The sequence below is a fragment of the Callorhinus ursinus genome, unplaced genomic scaffold (genome assembly GCF_003265705.2).
Source record: "Callorhinus ursinus isolate GAN/ISIS: 27379988/994484 unplaced genomic scaffold, GSC_fseal_2.0 scaffold21, whole genome shotgun sequence".
Taxonomy (NCBI): domain Eukaryota; kingdom Metazoa; phylum Chordata; class Mammalia; order Carnivora; family Otariidae; genus Callorhinus; species Callorhinus ursinus.
This window is the reverse complement of record NW_027397083.1, coordinates 1,970,472-1,983,352: the sequence shown is the minus strand read 5'-3', so window position 1 is coordinate 1,983,352 and position 12,881 is coordinate 1,970,472. Positions and strand designations below refer to the sequence as shown.

The following is a 12,881-nucleotide window of genomic DNA, read 5'->3' as shown; positions in this document are numbered from 1 at the left end:
GTCTTTGCTGTAGGATGATTAATTCATTCACTCATGTAGCCAGCCATTCTAAAACCCTTGTTAAGAGTCCAACCTAATGATTATGGGTACAGGTTTGGGAATGAAACAGGCCTGGCTTGTATCTGAGCTCTACCACTTACAAAGAATGTCTTGAGGGGAGGCTGCTGAAGCTCTTGGAGCCTCAGGTTCTTTATCTAGAAAGTGGGGATAATAATACCTTCATCTTAGCCTTGTGAAAGTCAATAATGCCTATGGTGCTTGACATAGATTAAATACAGAAAAAATGGCAGTGTTTGTGCTTTATTGTTACTTAGTTCTACTGAGATGTGTTGTAATCTTCTCCAAAGAAAAGACAAGACAAATAAGTCCATAAAAAAAAAAATGGGTACATCAGCTCCTGTTATTGCATGTATGCGTTATCTTACTGTTTTCCAACTATATGATTTACAACTAATGACACGATGGGGCACCTGGATAGTACAGTCGGTTGAGCATCCAACTCTTGGTTTTGGCTCATGTTGTGATCCTAGGATCAAGGGATCCAGTCCCATGTCGGGCTCTACGCTCAGTGAAGAGTCTGCTTAGGACTCTCTCTTCCTCTCCCTCTGCCCTTCCCCAGCCCCAAAAATGGATAAAAAAAAATCTTAAAAAAAAAAAAAGAAACTAATGACACGGTGCTAATAATTACAGTCTAGGCCTAGTCTTCTTACCTGAAAAGAGCTTACGGGAAAATTCCAAGTAGGATTGATTATATAATTAACAATATATCTATATGATGGGCTATTTTGCAATTATTGAAATGAGGCTTACAAAGCATTGAGGGCAGGACATAAAACACTACTTGGCCACAGGTTTTATGTAAAGCAACAGTAGGAAAGGAACAAAGGCAATCTTGTGATGCATGCACATGAGCAGCATGTCCAGAACAAAGAAAGCAAGTTAAGTATCCTCCTTATCGCTGGACAGTCACACTCTAAGAAGGACGCTGAGAAACTTGAGTTATTTCTTGTGTGGGTCAAAAGTCAGTTTGACAAGGAAGGGATGACAAAAACTTAGAGGAAATATAGAAAAGTCCATTTCAGCTATTTAGAGGACTACCATGTGAAAGACAGAAGCATTGTGTCCAACTCCAAAAGGGTGGTGTGGAGCCAAGGGAGGTGACGGTAGGGCAGGAGGAGGAGAGGATGTACATAGAGGTGGAGTGAAAATGGGATTCACGTCAGGACTAAGCACCCAGCCAGAATGGGCATCCTAGCTTAGCCACTTCCTTAGCTTAGCATAATACTGGCACATACGATGTGCTCAGTTAGCATCAGTGACTATCATGGCATGAAGAGTAGAGGATGGAGAGGAAAGGTAGAGAAGAGAGAGGGTCTTAGAGAGCTGAGCCATGTCTTCCTCTTCTTCCATGACGCAGAGTGACACTGCCCTAGCCCAGCATCCCTCCCCACTCTCAACCACCACAAAACCAACAGGATTTCCAAGCTGTTGACGAAAAGAAAGTAATAATCAATAATCATAGTTGCATCTCTATGGGTTGTCAATATTTCTTAAATAATCTGGTTCTCACTGAAACAATGGTTCCTGTAGAAAAATAGATGGAGAAGTAGAAAGAGAAGGGTGCTGAGGTGCTCACAGGTAAAGATAGGCCGTGAGGAGATGCTTTCTTTCTGAAAGGCCAGCCTGGCAGCTAAGTAAAGGCTGAACTGAAGAAGAGTCAGCCAAAATGAAGGAGGGAGCCCAGGGAACATGTTGAAGGCCTGAACAAGACCTTCACTATAGGAATGGAAAAGAGGGGGTGGGTGCTAAGGATACACAGGCGACGTAATCTACAATATGTGGTGAGTGACGGGTTGAATAATCAGGGAGAAGCAGCCTGGCTGACTTGTGCATGTGCAGTATAGGGAAGTAGGTGGCTATATCCATTACAGGATAGGGAAGCCAGGAGGATGGTATTTTCCATAGAAATAGAATAAACAGTCCTAAAACTTCTGTGGAACCACAAAAGACCCCAAATAGCCAAAGCAGTCTTGAGAAAGAACAAAGCTAGAGGCGTCACACTCCATGATTTCATTACATACCACAAAACTATAGTAATAAAAACTGTATGGTATTGGCATAAAATACAGACACATAGATCAATGAAACAAAATAGAGAACCCAGAAATAAACTCACACATATATGGACAATTAATTTTTGACAAAGGATCCAAGAATATGGGAAAGGATAGTCTCTTCAATAAAATGGTGTTGGAATAACTGGACAGCTACATGCAAATGAACGAAATTGAACCACTATCTTGCACCATACACAAAAATTAAAAATGGATTAGAGACTTGAACACAAGACCTGAATCATCAGGGTAATGCAAATCAAAACCACAGTAAGGGATCACCTCACACCTCTTAGAATGGTTATTATCAAAAGACAAGAAATAACAAGTGTTGGTGAAGATGTGAAGAAAAGGGAACACTTGTACTCTATTGATGGGAATGTAATTTGTGCAGCTACTATGGAAACAGTATGGAAGTGCCTCAAAAAATTAAAAATAAAACTACCACATGATCCAGTATTCCATTTGTGGATATTTATCTGAAGAAAACAAAAACACTAACTCAAAAATATATTTGCCCCCAAGCTCATAACAGTATTACATACAATAGCCAAGACATAAGAACAGCTTAAGTCTCCACCAACAGATGAATGTATAAAGAAAATGTGATATATATATGTAAATATATATAATATGATATATATATGTTATAATATATATATTAGTCAGCCATTAAAAAAGAATGAAATCTTGCCATTTGCAACAACATGGATGGACCCAGAAGGCATTATACTAAGTGAAATACATCAGGCAGAGAAGGACAAATACCATATGATCTCACTTATATGTGGAATCTAAAAAAGAAAACAAAAAATCAAGCTCATAGATACAGAAAGCAGACTGGTGGCTACCAGAGGCAGAAAGTATGGGGTAGGAGAAAAGGGTGAAGGGATTCCAAAGTACAAACTTCCAGTTACAATAAATAAATCATGGGGATGTCATGTACAGCATGGTGACTATAGTTAGTAATACTGTATTGTATATTTGAAAATTGCTGATATTAAATCTTAAAAGTTATCATCACAAGAAAAAAATTGGGGGAACTATGTAAAGTGACAGACTTTAACTAGACTTATCGTGGTGATCGTTTTGCAATGCATACAAATATCAAATCATTCTGTTTACACCTATAACTAATATAATGTTATATATCAAGTATACTTCAATTAAAAAAAGAAAAACAAAAAGACTGCTAAAGAAGGAACAATACACAGCTTCATTACAATATAATTTGAAAAGCTATAGGAGCTATGGGAGCCCAGAGGAGATCATAAATAACTTTCCTGAGTGAGTTAGGAGAGGCAATATAATCTGAATCTGGAAGGGTAAAGAGGAGTCTTTATAGAGAGAAAATGGAGGAAGGCAGTCAAGGCAAAGGAACCAATATGCAAAGCTTCAGAACATGAGGCATGGAGTGTTTATTGAACGGGGAGAGGTCTGGTGGACAAGATGGTTCGTGAAGTGTAATGGTGAATGGTGAGCCTGGAGAGGCAGTTTGGAGCCAGAGGAAAAGTGATTCAGGGGATTAAAACCTAATGTGGAGTGTCTGCTGGTGGTGGCCGCATTGCTGTCTGGTAGAGGAGTGGGAGTTGGTGGCTGCGGCCTTTGGGGTGGGATGAACCGCGCTCTTGGTGGAGGCCGGGGAGCTGAGCCAGAGCCATGGCCAGTACAGTGGTAGCAGTTGGACTGACCATTGCTGCTGCAGGAATTGCAGGTCGTTATGTTTTGCAAGCCATGAAACATATGGAGCCGCAAGTAAAACAAGTTTTTCAGAGTCTACCAAAATCTGCCTTCAGTGGTGGCTATTATAGAGGTGGGTTTGAACACAAAATGACAAAACGAGAAGCAGCATTAATACTAGGCATAAGCCCTACTGCCAATAAAGGAAAAATAAGAGATGCTCATCGACGAATTATGCTTTTAAACCACCCAGACAAGGGAGGATCTCCTTATATTGCAGCCAAAATCAATGAAGCTAAAGATTTACTAGAAGTTCAAGCTAAAAAATGAAGTAAATGTGTGATGAATTTTAAGTTCTTGTTAGTTTATGTATACAAGTGCTAGCTTTTTATAACAAAATGCCTCAAAGCTACAAATTTTAAAAATGATTTGGCACAAACTAAAAAAAAAAAAAAAACCTAATGTGGAAAGACATCATTACTATCCGTTCAGCAGATACATACTGATTTTTAGCATCATCCCAAAACAATCTGGCATCATTTCTCTCTAGAGAGGCGTTTCAGAAAAAGAATTATGCATGTTAAGGCTGGAATAAACCTTTACAGCTTCATGGCTTTAAAGTCACGAAGTCTTTAGTTCAAATCCCTGCTCTACTATTTACTTATTTATTGTGGCATTGTGGACAAGATGTTTCTCTCCTCTGAGATTTGAAGAGGGAGGCTCACAGAACTTAGGTGTTGATTATGAGTTGGTCCAGAGAGTGCCTTGTACATAGGATACATTCAACAGATGTTGGCACTGTCCCCTAACCCCTTCATTTTACCCCCTCTCCTTTAACAAGATTATACTATTAACCCTATATCCTTTAGCAGGATTATACTTGCCCAAGAGTGTTAATAACATAGCTTATTTTTATAGGTCTTTCAAAAAGAGGATTTCATGACTTACACAATATCCAGCCTCTATTAGGAAATTCTTTTAACTGAATATTCTAAGACTACCTAAATTCTTTTGTTTTACTGCTCATCAGTACAATGAAAAGACTTCCACATAGCAGGACAATGCCTACTATTCTGGAAAACTCTGTAGGTTTTCAGGATCTATTATCACCATATTGCCTGCAAATCTTGCTGGGAATCAGAAAAAAACAATGAACCCAGAAGAACATTATTGTCAGCACACTGTTCCAGGACTCTGCATGACTGGTCAAAGTAAAATGAAATTTCAATGGCTTACCTTTCTTCTACACTCGTACCTCGATCTATCAGAATGTTTTCCATCCTAATCTGCTCCTACACAAGCAGAATATGATTTTTCACTACGGACAATCTCAAAATACTTTAATCACCTTCTTAATCATTGAATGGCTCTCTTCCTGGTTCAGGGAACTAAGTTTTAGACTTGTAGAATGTGACAGTTAAGAAACACTTTGAAATCATACAGTGTAGCAATTCCCAAGGAAAGTATGCATAAGCAGAACGGACAGTAGGGCCTGGACTGGTTCTAGCAAATACAAAGCCCTTTTTACATCATTGAATCTAGAGATCCTTAGGTGAAGGAAGTCTAAAGAGTCAATATTGTACCTCTCTAATTAATGGTATTCATTATATAAACGCCTTCTAGTAAGTAGGCTTCTATGTAGTTCATCAATGTATCTAAAGTAGCTTTACACTTTGAAGATGGAGGATTCATTATATTCACTAAGTCAGAGCTCATACCACATTAGGCATTGGAATATATGAAGAAAATCTATGAATTGCTGTACTGAAGAGAATGTAGATAGTAAGTTCTTAGCACTAGAAGTATACATACAAGAAAGTTGGCTACTATGTATTGAGAATTTACCATATGCCAACTGGATTCTAGTTTTTTTCACTTAATCCCTACAATAACTTTATGAATTGTTTGGCTATTATCATCACCCTTATGTTAGAGAAAATGGAAGTACAAACAGGTCAAGAGGCTTGTCCACAATTACACAGATATTAAGTAGAAACCAGAATTTAGATGTAGGAATGCCACTCCAGGGTTCACTTTCTTAGTGAAGACTATGGAACACCAGTGCTTTAGAGTCATGTGTAAGACTTCCATGTATTCAAGTTACAATCTTGGTTATATTTCCTCATTTTTAATCACTCCTGTCCCCAATGCCACACTAGCAGAAAGTCTAGAATCTACCTCTTGGAGAATTCTCCTTCCCCCAAAACTGTTTAAATCCCTGGGATAGAAGAGAACATCTCTTACTTCCAAATATAAGCAGGATATAAGAACCACCACTGCTTCTCATAGACTCTATGAGGTGCTACTTAACATGGAGCTGAGATGGGAAAAAACACAGTTGGTTACCTCTATTCTGTGCCTGGCTGTTATAAGCCCTTGCAGAGATTGTCTTAGCATTTTTTTTAGAAAAAGTGAGGACTCCCCTTCTGTGCCAAACTGTGCCAAGAGTGTACTACTTTAGACAACCCAGACCTCAGAGCTGTGCTCCCATGCTCTCTTGTGCACTTGTCCTACGCTACCATTGTCAACTTTAACCTGGCCTTGTTTAGAAATAATGTAATTCAAAGGCCTCATTCCTCTTGGCTTTGGCCAAGAACCAAGAGGGCGATTTGATGGGAGATGGGATTTTCACAGCTAGTCGTGTTTACTCCGTGCCTCAGATAGTGTGAGCAACTTCCACCAAGCCTGATGTTGGGCTTTAAAGAGTCACCATGGCTCATTAACTCAAGCCAACTACTTCTTCTGGTGCTCAACAAAATAAAGAGTGATCTCTTTCAATGCTCAGGAATGTCCTGGCTGTGTTGGTCTTGCCTAGTGAAGCAGTGCATTAAGTAGGTGGATCTCCAGCCTGAGGCTTTCATAGAGGACTTCCAAGGGTAATTGTGATTATTCAACTTGAAACATCCACCTGGAGTTAGACGAAATCCTCTGTAACAGAGTCTACTGATTCCCAAGATGGGTGCAGGATGAGGTAAGGAAGGGGACTATTCTGTAGGTAAGTGTGTGTCTCCTAAGCGTCCAGCAATTCTCTTTGATTTACAGGATGTTTTCAGAGCCATGCACCTGAACCTTGACATTGTAAGATTGTACCTTAAGCCACTGCTCATCGGAGAGCTTGCCCCGGAAGAGCCCAGCCAGGAGAGAAACAAAAATGTGAGTGAGGTCTTGGGACCCAGGAGCACGTGGAGGGATGGGGACAAGAGCCAGTTGACTCTTTCCTGATATATCCAAGAACTGATCATTTTCCGTGAGACACCAGCCGTCATGCCTGGGTGAGCCTGCCACAGCATGAATGAGTAGATTCTGCATATTTCAAAACAATGTCATCCTCTTGAGACCCTCAGAACACTTAAACTTTTGCGTAAGAAAGGAATGAAATTTTTGGTCCTGCACCAAACAGTAATTCCATGTCTCTGAGTACCTACTTCGTGCCAGGCAATGTACACATACAATTTTTTTTTCAGTGGCTGCTTGTAACTGTTTGATGTCTGTGTCTATGTTTCCTGCTAAAGTAAGTTCCATGAGAGCAGGGGATATGTGTATTTTGCTTATCCCTGTGTCCTCAAGAACCCATCTGCACAGGATCAGACGTGTAGTAGAGACTCCATAAATAGCTATTGAATGAAAGATGTGAATAGATCCTAAAACAGCCCCTTTTAAATTTGGTGAAATTATAGTCCAGGGAGAATAAATTACTTTCTGGAAGCCCCACAGTTGGTGGGTCAAAGAATTGGGACTCCAAGTCACTTCTTTCTGGCCCCAATCCCTTAGGTATTCCCCAAGGAAGGGTGTCACTCTTTCTTTCTCTAACACTTTGGCCACCTGAAATACTGTCTTCCAAAGGACAGGGTCTCTGTAAGATTAATAGCAAATACAAAGCCCTTTTTACATCATTGAATCTAGAGATCCTTAGGTGAAGGAAGTCTAAAGAGTCAATATTGTACCTCTCTAATTAATGGTATTCATTATATAAACACCTTCTAGTAAGTAGGCTTCTATGTAGTCCATCAATGTATCCAAAGTTGCCTTACACTTTGAAGATGGAGGATTCATTATATTCACTAAGTCCGAGCTCATACCACATTATGGTATGATTTTACATAAAGCTTAAAGGGATTTTAACTAATATTGAGCATTTTTTTCTTGCAATTTGTTTTGTTAAAACTGTTTACATTCCGTGTAATTCTTCAGAAATAATTTGTACCAAGTGCTGATCCATATGTCACCGTGAGGAAGATAGAATGAGGATTATGTTTCTGCTTTAAGAAATGAGGAGACAAACTTGCCAAGAAACAACAGAATCTGAGGACAAAGAACTGGTTTGGGACGGACCTTGGACCAACACTTATGCTCGCCCCTCAGGTCCACGTGCATCCCGCACAGCTACGTGTCAGGACGCACAACAATGCATTTGACAGCAAGGGCTCTGAGGCTGCACATTTGAACTCACAGCCCCGCCCTGCCGTGGGTTGTATGGGTTCAGGCCAGTTACTAAACCTCGCCATGACTCAGTTTCTCTCTGTCTGTAAAATAGCAACAACAGTAGCACCAACCTCCTAGGAGATATTGGGGGATTATGGAAAGAGTTAAATGCATTTCAAGTTAGCACAGTGTCTGGAACATAGTACATGCTCAATAAATTTTAGATACTATCATTACCATGAACTCAGCGGTGACACCAGCAATTGACAAACCTCCAGATATGTCCCCATCATTTAGAGCAGGAGGCTTTCGGTTTAAAAAGAGAAAATGATGCAGAACTTAATTGTTTTTCCTAAAATTTTCTCAGTGGAAAAGAAAGTCCACTAGTGGTTGAGAGCTATAAGACAATCATTCATTATCTAAAGGAGTATTGGTCTCTGGGAGAAAAGGTCTGTTGTAAATTTTCTTTAGTACATCTATAGGGATACACAGATATATTCATATGTGTGTAAAATAACACATATATACTCAGATATATGCATACAGACAATTAGTTTGTGCACAACACTTGTGTCAGGTGGCATAAGTTGAAGTCCTGCGTCTGTCACTGACTTGCTGATTTCAGAGCAGTCACTCTTCTGGGCTTGCTGAACTCCTACTCTGTACAATAAATGGGTTGGAAAAGATGACCAGGATGGAAGGCACTCTAAGAGATGGCCTCTTAAGATTATCCATGGCTACCAGAATTCCGAAGTTGATAGCAGCTTGAGAAATGAACCTAGGCAGCAGATCTTTTAAAAGTTGAATCAGTGAATTTTCAAATGAAAACGTTTGCTTCTAGAATTTTGTTCATAGTTTTTTCTTCTGATACTGCAAATGTCTCTCCTTTGGTGTATCTGAACCATCCTGGTCTCTTTCTCATACCCTGGTCACTATGTCAACTGTCCTGGTTTCAAACCCATTAGTCGTTAAGCTAAAAGATATCTCTTCGCAGACCTTGCACTGATTCTCCAGTCTGATTGGCAAGCTGGTAAACCAATACTAGCCTTGTACATACACACACATGCACGTACACCTGTTACACAAACATGGAACCAGGACCCCCATACAGGGCAACAGACAAACACTAACACCACCAGAGATCCTGTCTTGTTTCTAGGGCTCCATCAAGCAGCTCACAGGAAAGTCATCCTTTGAGCTAATCTAAGTGAACTGTATTTTGCTGTCATAATCTTTAATGAAAGAGCCCTTCACACATACTAAACTGCTGATGACATAGAAAACACTGTGTAAACTCTACCCCTAAGTATGGGGTATCCATATAGACAATAGCATAATCAGAGATCAATCAACACCTGAAACAATACTCATGGTTTATCACTACTCATCTTTCTCTTCTCCAGAAAAAAAAAAATATATATATATATATACATATATATATATTATCATAACTTTTTAAAAGGTTTTGTTTGCTCATGGTTTTATGTTTTTAATTTTGCCCAATTAAACATATTAATATCAATAAATTTCTATTCATTAAGATTAAGATATTAATAAGCTAATAAAATAGATTATTCACTGTGTTCATTTGTGTTCCCTGAGGGAACTAATTCCTTCCCTGAATATTTATTTCTCAGTCCCAGTTGGTGGAAGATTTCCAAGAACTGCGAAGAACATTAGAGGCCATGAACATGTTCAAGGCCAACCGGGTGTTCTTCTTCCTTCACTTGGCCCAGATCTTGATTTTGGAGACCCTGGCTTGGCTAATGGTGTGGCATTTTGGCAATGGCTGGCTTGTGACAATATTCATTTCCTTCCTTCTCGTAATTTCCCAGGTAAGCAGGTAGCCTAAGCTCAGGCAGTGGCTTAGGGGGAAGGTTCAAAATGTTTCCTTCTCTCTTTAGACTGGCACCAGCTGCTGCCTGACACTTCCTGGCAAGCTACTCATCAGTGTCTGACACACCTTGCCAGACCCCAGTTCTTTTTTCTGTAAAGTGGGATAACAATTGTTTATGGAAATATTCTGGACTAAACAAGTTAATATGTAAAATGCCTAGCACAGTGACTGGCACATAGGAAATATTCAATTCATGACACATTCTACTTTTTACCCAATTCTCTACATACCAGTTTAGTAACTGAAGTCCTTTTTCAGCCATGTAACACTCACTTTTATCTTGTATTCACCTTCCAACCAACAAAGAGATAGAGGCAAACCAAGAAACGGAATCTCAACTACAGAGAACACACTGACAGTTGTCAGAGAGGAGGGGGGTAAGGGGGTGGGTAAAATAGGTCACGGGAATTAAGGAAGGCACTTGTGATGAACACTATGGGGGTTGTATGCAAGTGTTGAATCACTATATTATACACCTGAACCTAATATTATACTGTATGTTAACTAACTGGAATTTAAATTTTTTTAAAAAAAGAACGTATGGATTCCACCATAAATGATAATCAACTGGCACATAGCAGAACATTTGATAAATCTTTGTTGAATGAAGTATGAATCTCTGATCATGGCCTTCTGTGAGCGCAACACTGTTGTGGACATGACAGGAAATGCACCTGGTTCCTGCCTTTGGGAAGAGTCTTCAAGTGCAGGAGATTGATGTTCAAATTGCTAAACATACTACATGACAAAATGACATTAATGACAAGAAGAGGAACAAGCGTGTGCTGTTGAAGCAGAAAGAGGCATTTAATTCTCATTGGAATATCTAGGGAAGGTTTCGATGTTAATTCCAGAATTTTATGTTAATTTTTTTCTTGAAATGTCAACTTGCTTTTATTGAAAAGCAATTCTTTTGGAAACTGGAAAGGTAACAAACATTTTTTGGTGCTTACCATAAGCCAGGCACTTTGTAGGTATTTAAGTTACCTGATGGTCCATGAGTAAGGTATTATTATCCCTACTTATCATATGAAGAGTTGAGGTTCAGATTGCTGAGTATCTTGCCAAGATCCATGCAACACATACATGGTGAAGAACAGTTGAGAACCCAAATCTGCCTGACTCCAAAGGCCGTACTCTTTCTAATTCTCACTGGAAGATTTTGACAGTGGCAAGGAAAATGTTCTAAGCTGTAAGAACCCCATGGACAAAGGCACACAAGCGGGAAAGAATGCAACATGTGGGAAATAGAAAGTGACTGTGGCTTGGGATCAGAAGAGATCTCCCACCGTTCCTCTCCAAAGGGCTCCTAATAAATAAGCAGGCTTATTTATTAATTTCTTCTTGACCCCCCTCCCCCACCAACTTCTCTAACAACAACTTCTCTCTTCTAGGGTCAGAGTTCATTTCTGCAGCATGACACGGGACACCTTTCCATGTTTATGAAGTCCAAGTGGAACCACCTGATGCAGAAATTTCTGTTGAGTCATCTCAAGGTACAGGATGTTAGGGGAGTGTGATGGGATTCTCAAACATTTCCTAATGCAGTGGTTTCCAAGTTTGTGCACTCATGTCAGTAAAAAATGTTTGTGTACAAATATATTTGCAAATAAGTGTAAATATACTAATAATGTAGATACTATATATATGCTAATACGTATATAATATTATAGCATATATGTTAAAATGAGGATGTTAAATTTTTAAGAGGAAAGGTTTATTTTTATTTAAGAAGTTCCAATATCTTTTCTTACCCTAATAAACTCTTTGGCCTAATCCCTGGAACCCCATTAAGAAACCACCTCATTGGAGAAGGACTGTGCCCTGTAAAATCACGAATGGGAGTGTTCATAGAAGGAGACTGAACGTTTACTGCTGGGAAGCTACAGGAATCCAGCAAGCCTGATTAGTCTTGGAAGGATAGGGTATGAAGAAATAAAGGAAAGCCTGCAGAATAGATATAAGTGAAGAGAAAGAGAATGGACAAGAAAGTTCAGATGGCACCATTCAAGAGTTGAGGATTGCAAACCCCAGACTTCTGGAAAAAGCAGTGGTTATGATGGTAGTTGATCCTGTCTCCCCTCACAACCCAAACATAAGCTCTAGGAGGGCAGGCACGTTCTCCTATGTGCCACTGCAATGTAGCTAGCAGAGTTCCTGGTGCATATTATGCCTTCAATAGCATTTGTTGAGTGGATGGATGGATGGATGGATGGATGGATGGATGGATGGATGGATGGATGTGTGAACCAAGGTAACAGTACAGGACTGCTAGAAGTGGGTTCTAGCCTGGCTATGATAAGGCTCCCTGTGTGATCTTGACTGAGTCATATTCTATCTCTGGCTTTCAGTGTTCTCACCCCTAATATTAGGACTTAAACTGAATCTCTGCTTTTCTATGACATTCTAGGATTTATTGACTATGTACTCTGGCCCAAAGGGGGGGAAGTGCGTCTAAGGCTTCCACTAAGCTGAATCTTGCATTCAAGCTAGGTCACTTTAGGAAAAACTCATAAGCACTGACTCAGAGCCTATTTGTTTTGCCCTAACACACTGGTTTTATATTGAACTGGAAGATACTTAAAATCACAGTCTTATCAACCCTCTTTCCAGGTGAGCAAACTAAGTTTAAGTAGATTAAATAGCAGAGTTGGATCTAGATTCATATTAGAATTATGTCTGTTACTCAAAATGGTTAGAATAAATAATATATTGTCATTTTGCATGACAAGTCTCATTTAACTGGAAAATTCCTGTAGGTACACTGC

The 12,881-nt window shown here is 39.5% G+C and overlaps 1 protein-coding gene and 1 pseudogene across 1 annotated transcript in view; both read left to right on the top strand.

Moving 5' to 3' along the window:
- The window catches only part of LOC112829701 (fatty acid desaturase 2-like protein FADS2B), a 35,000-nt gene that overhangs the window by 1,905 nt on the left and 20,214 nt on the right, over positions 1 to 12,881 (top strand). Inside the window, exons 2-4 of the mRNA XM_025879424.2 lie at positions 6,837 to 6,947; positions 9,854 to 10,051; positions 11,508 to 11,609. Of these exons, the coding sequence (XP_025735209.2) occupies positions 6,837 to 6,947; positions 9,854 to 10,051; positions 11,508 to 11,609 (411 nt within the window). The remainder of the gene's footprint in view (positions 1 to 6,836; positions 6,948 to 9,853; positions 10,052 to 11,507; positions 11,610 to 12,881) is intronic.
- On the top strand, positions 3,663 to 4,234 carry LOC112829353 (mitochondrial import inner membrane translocase subunit TIM14 pseudogene; annotated as a pseudogene).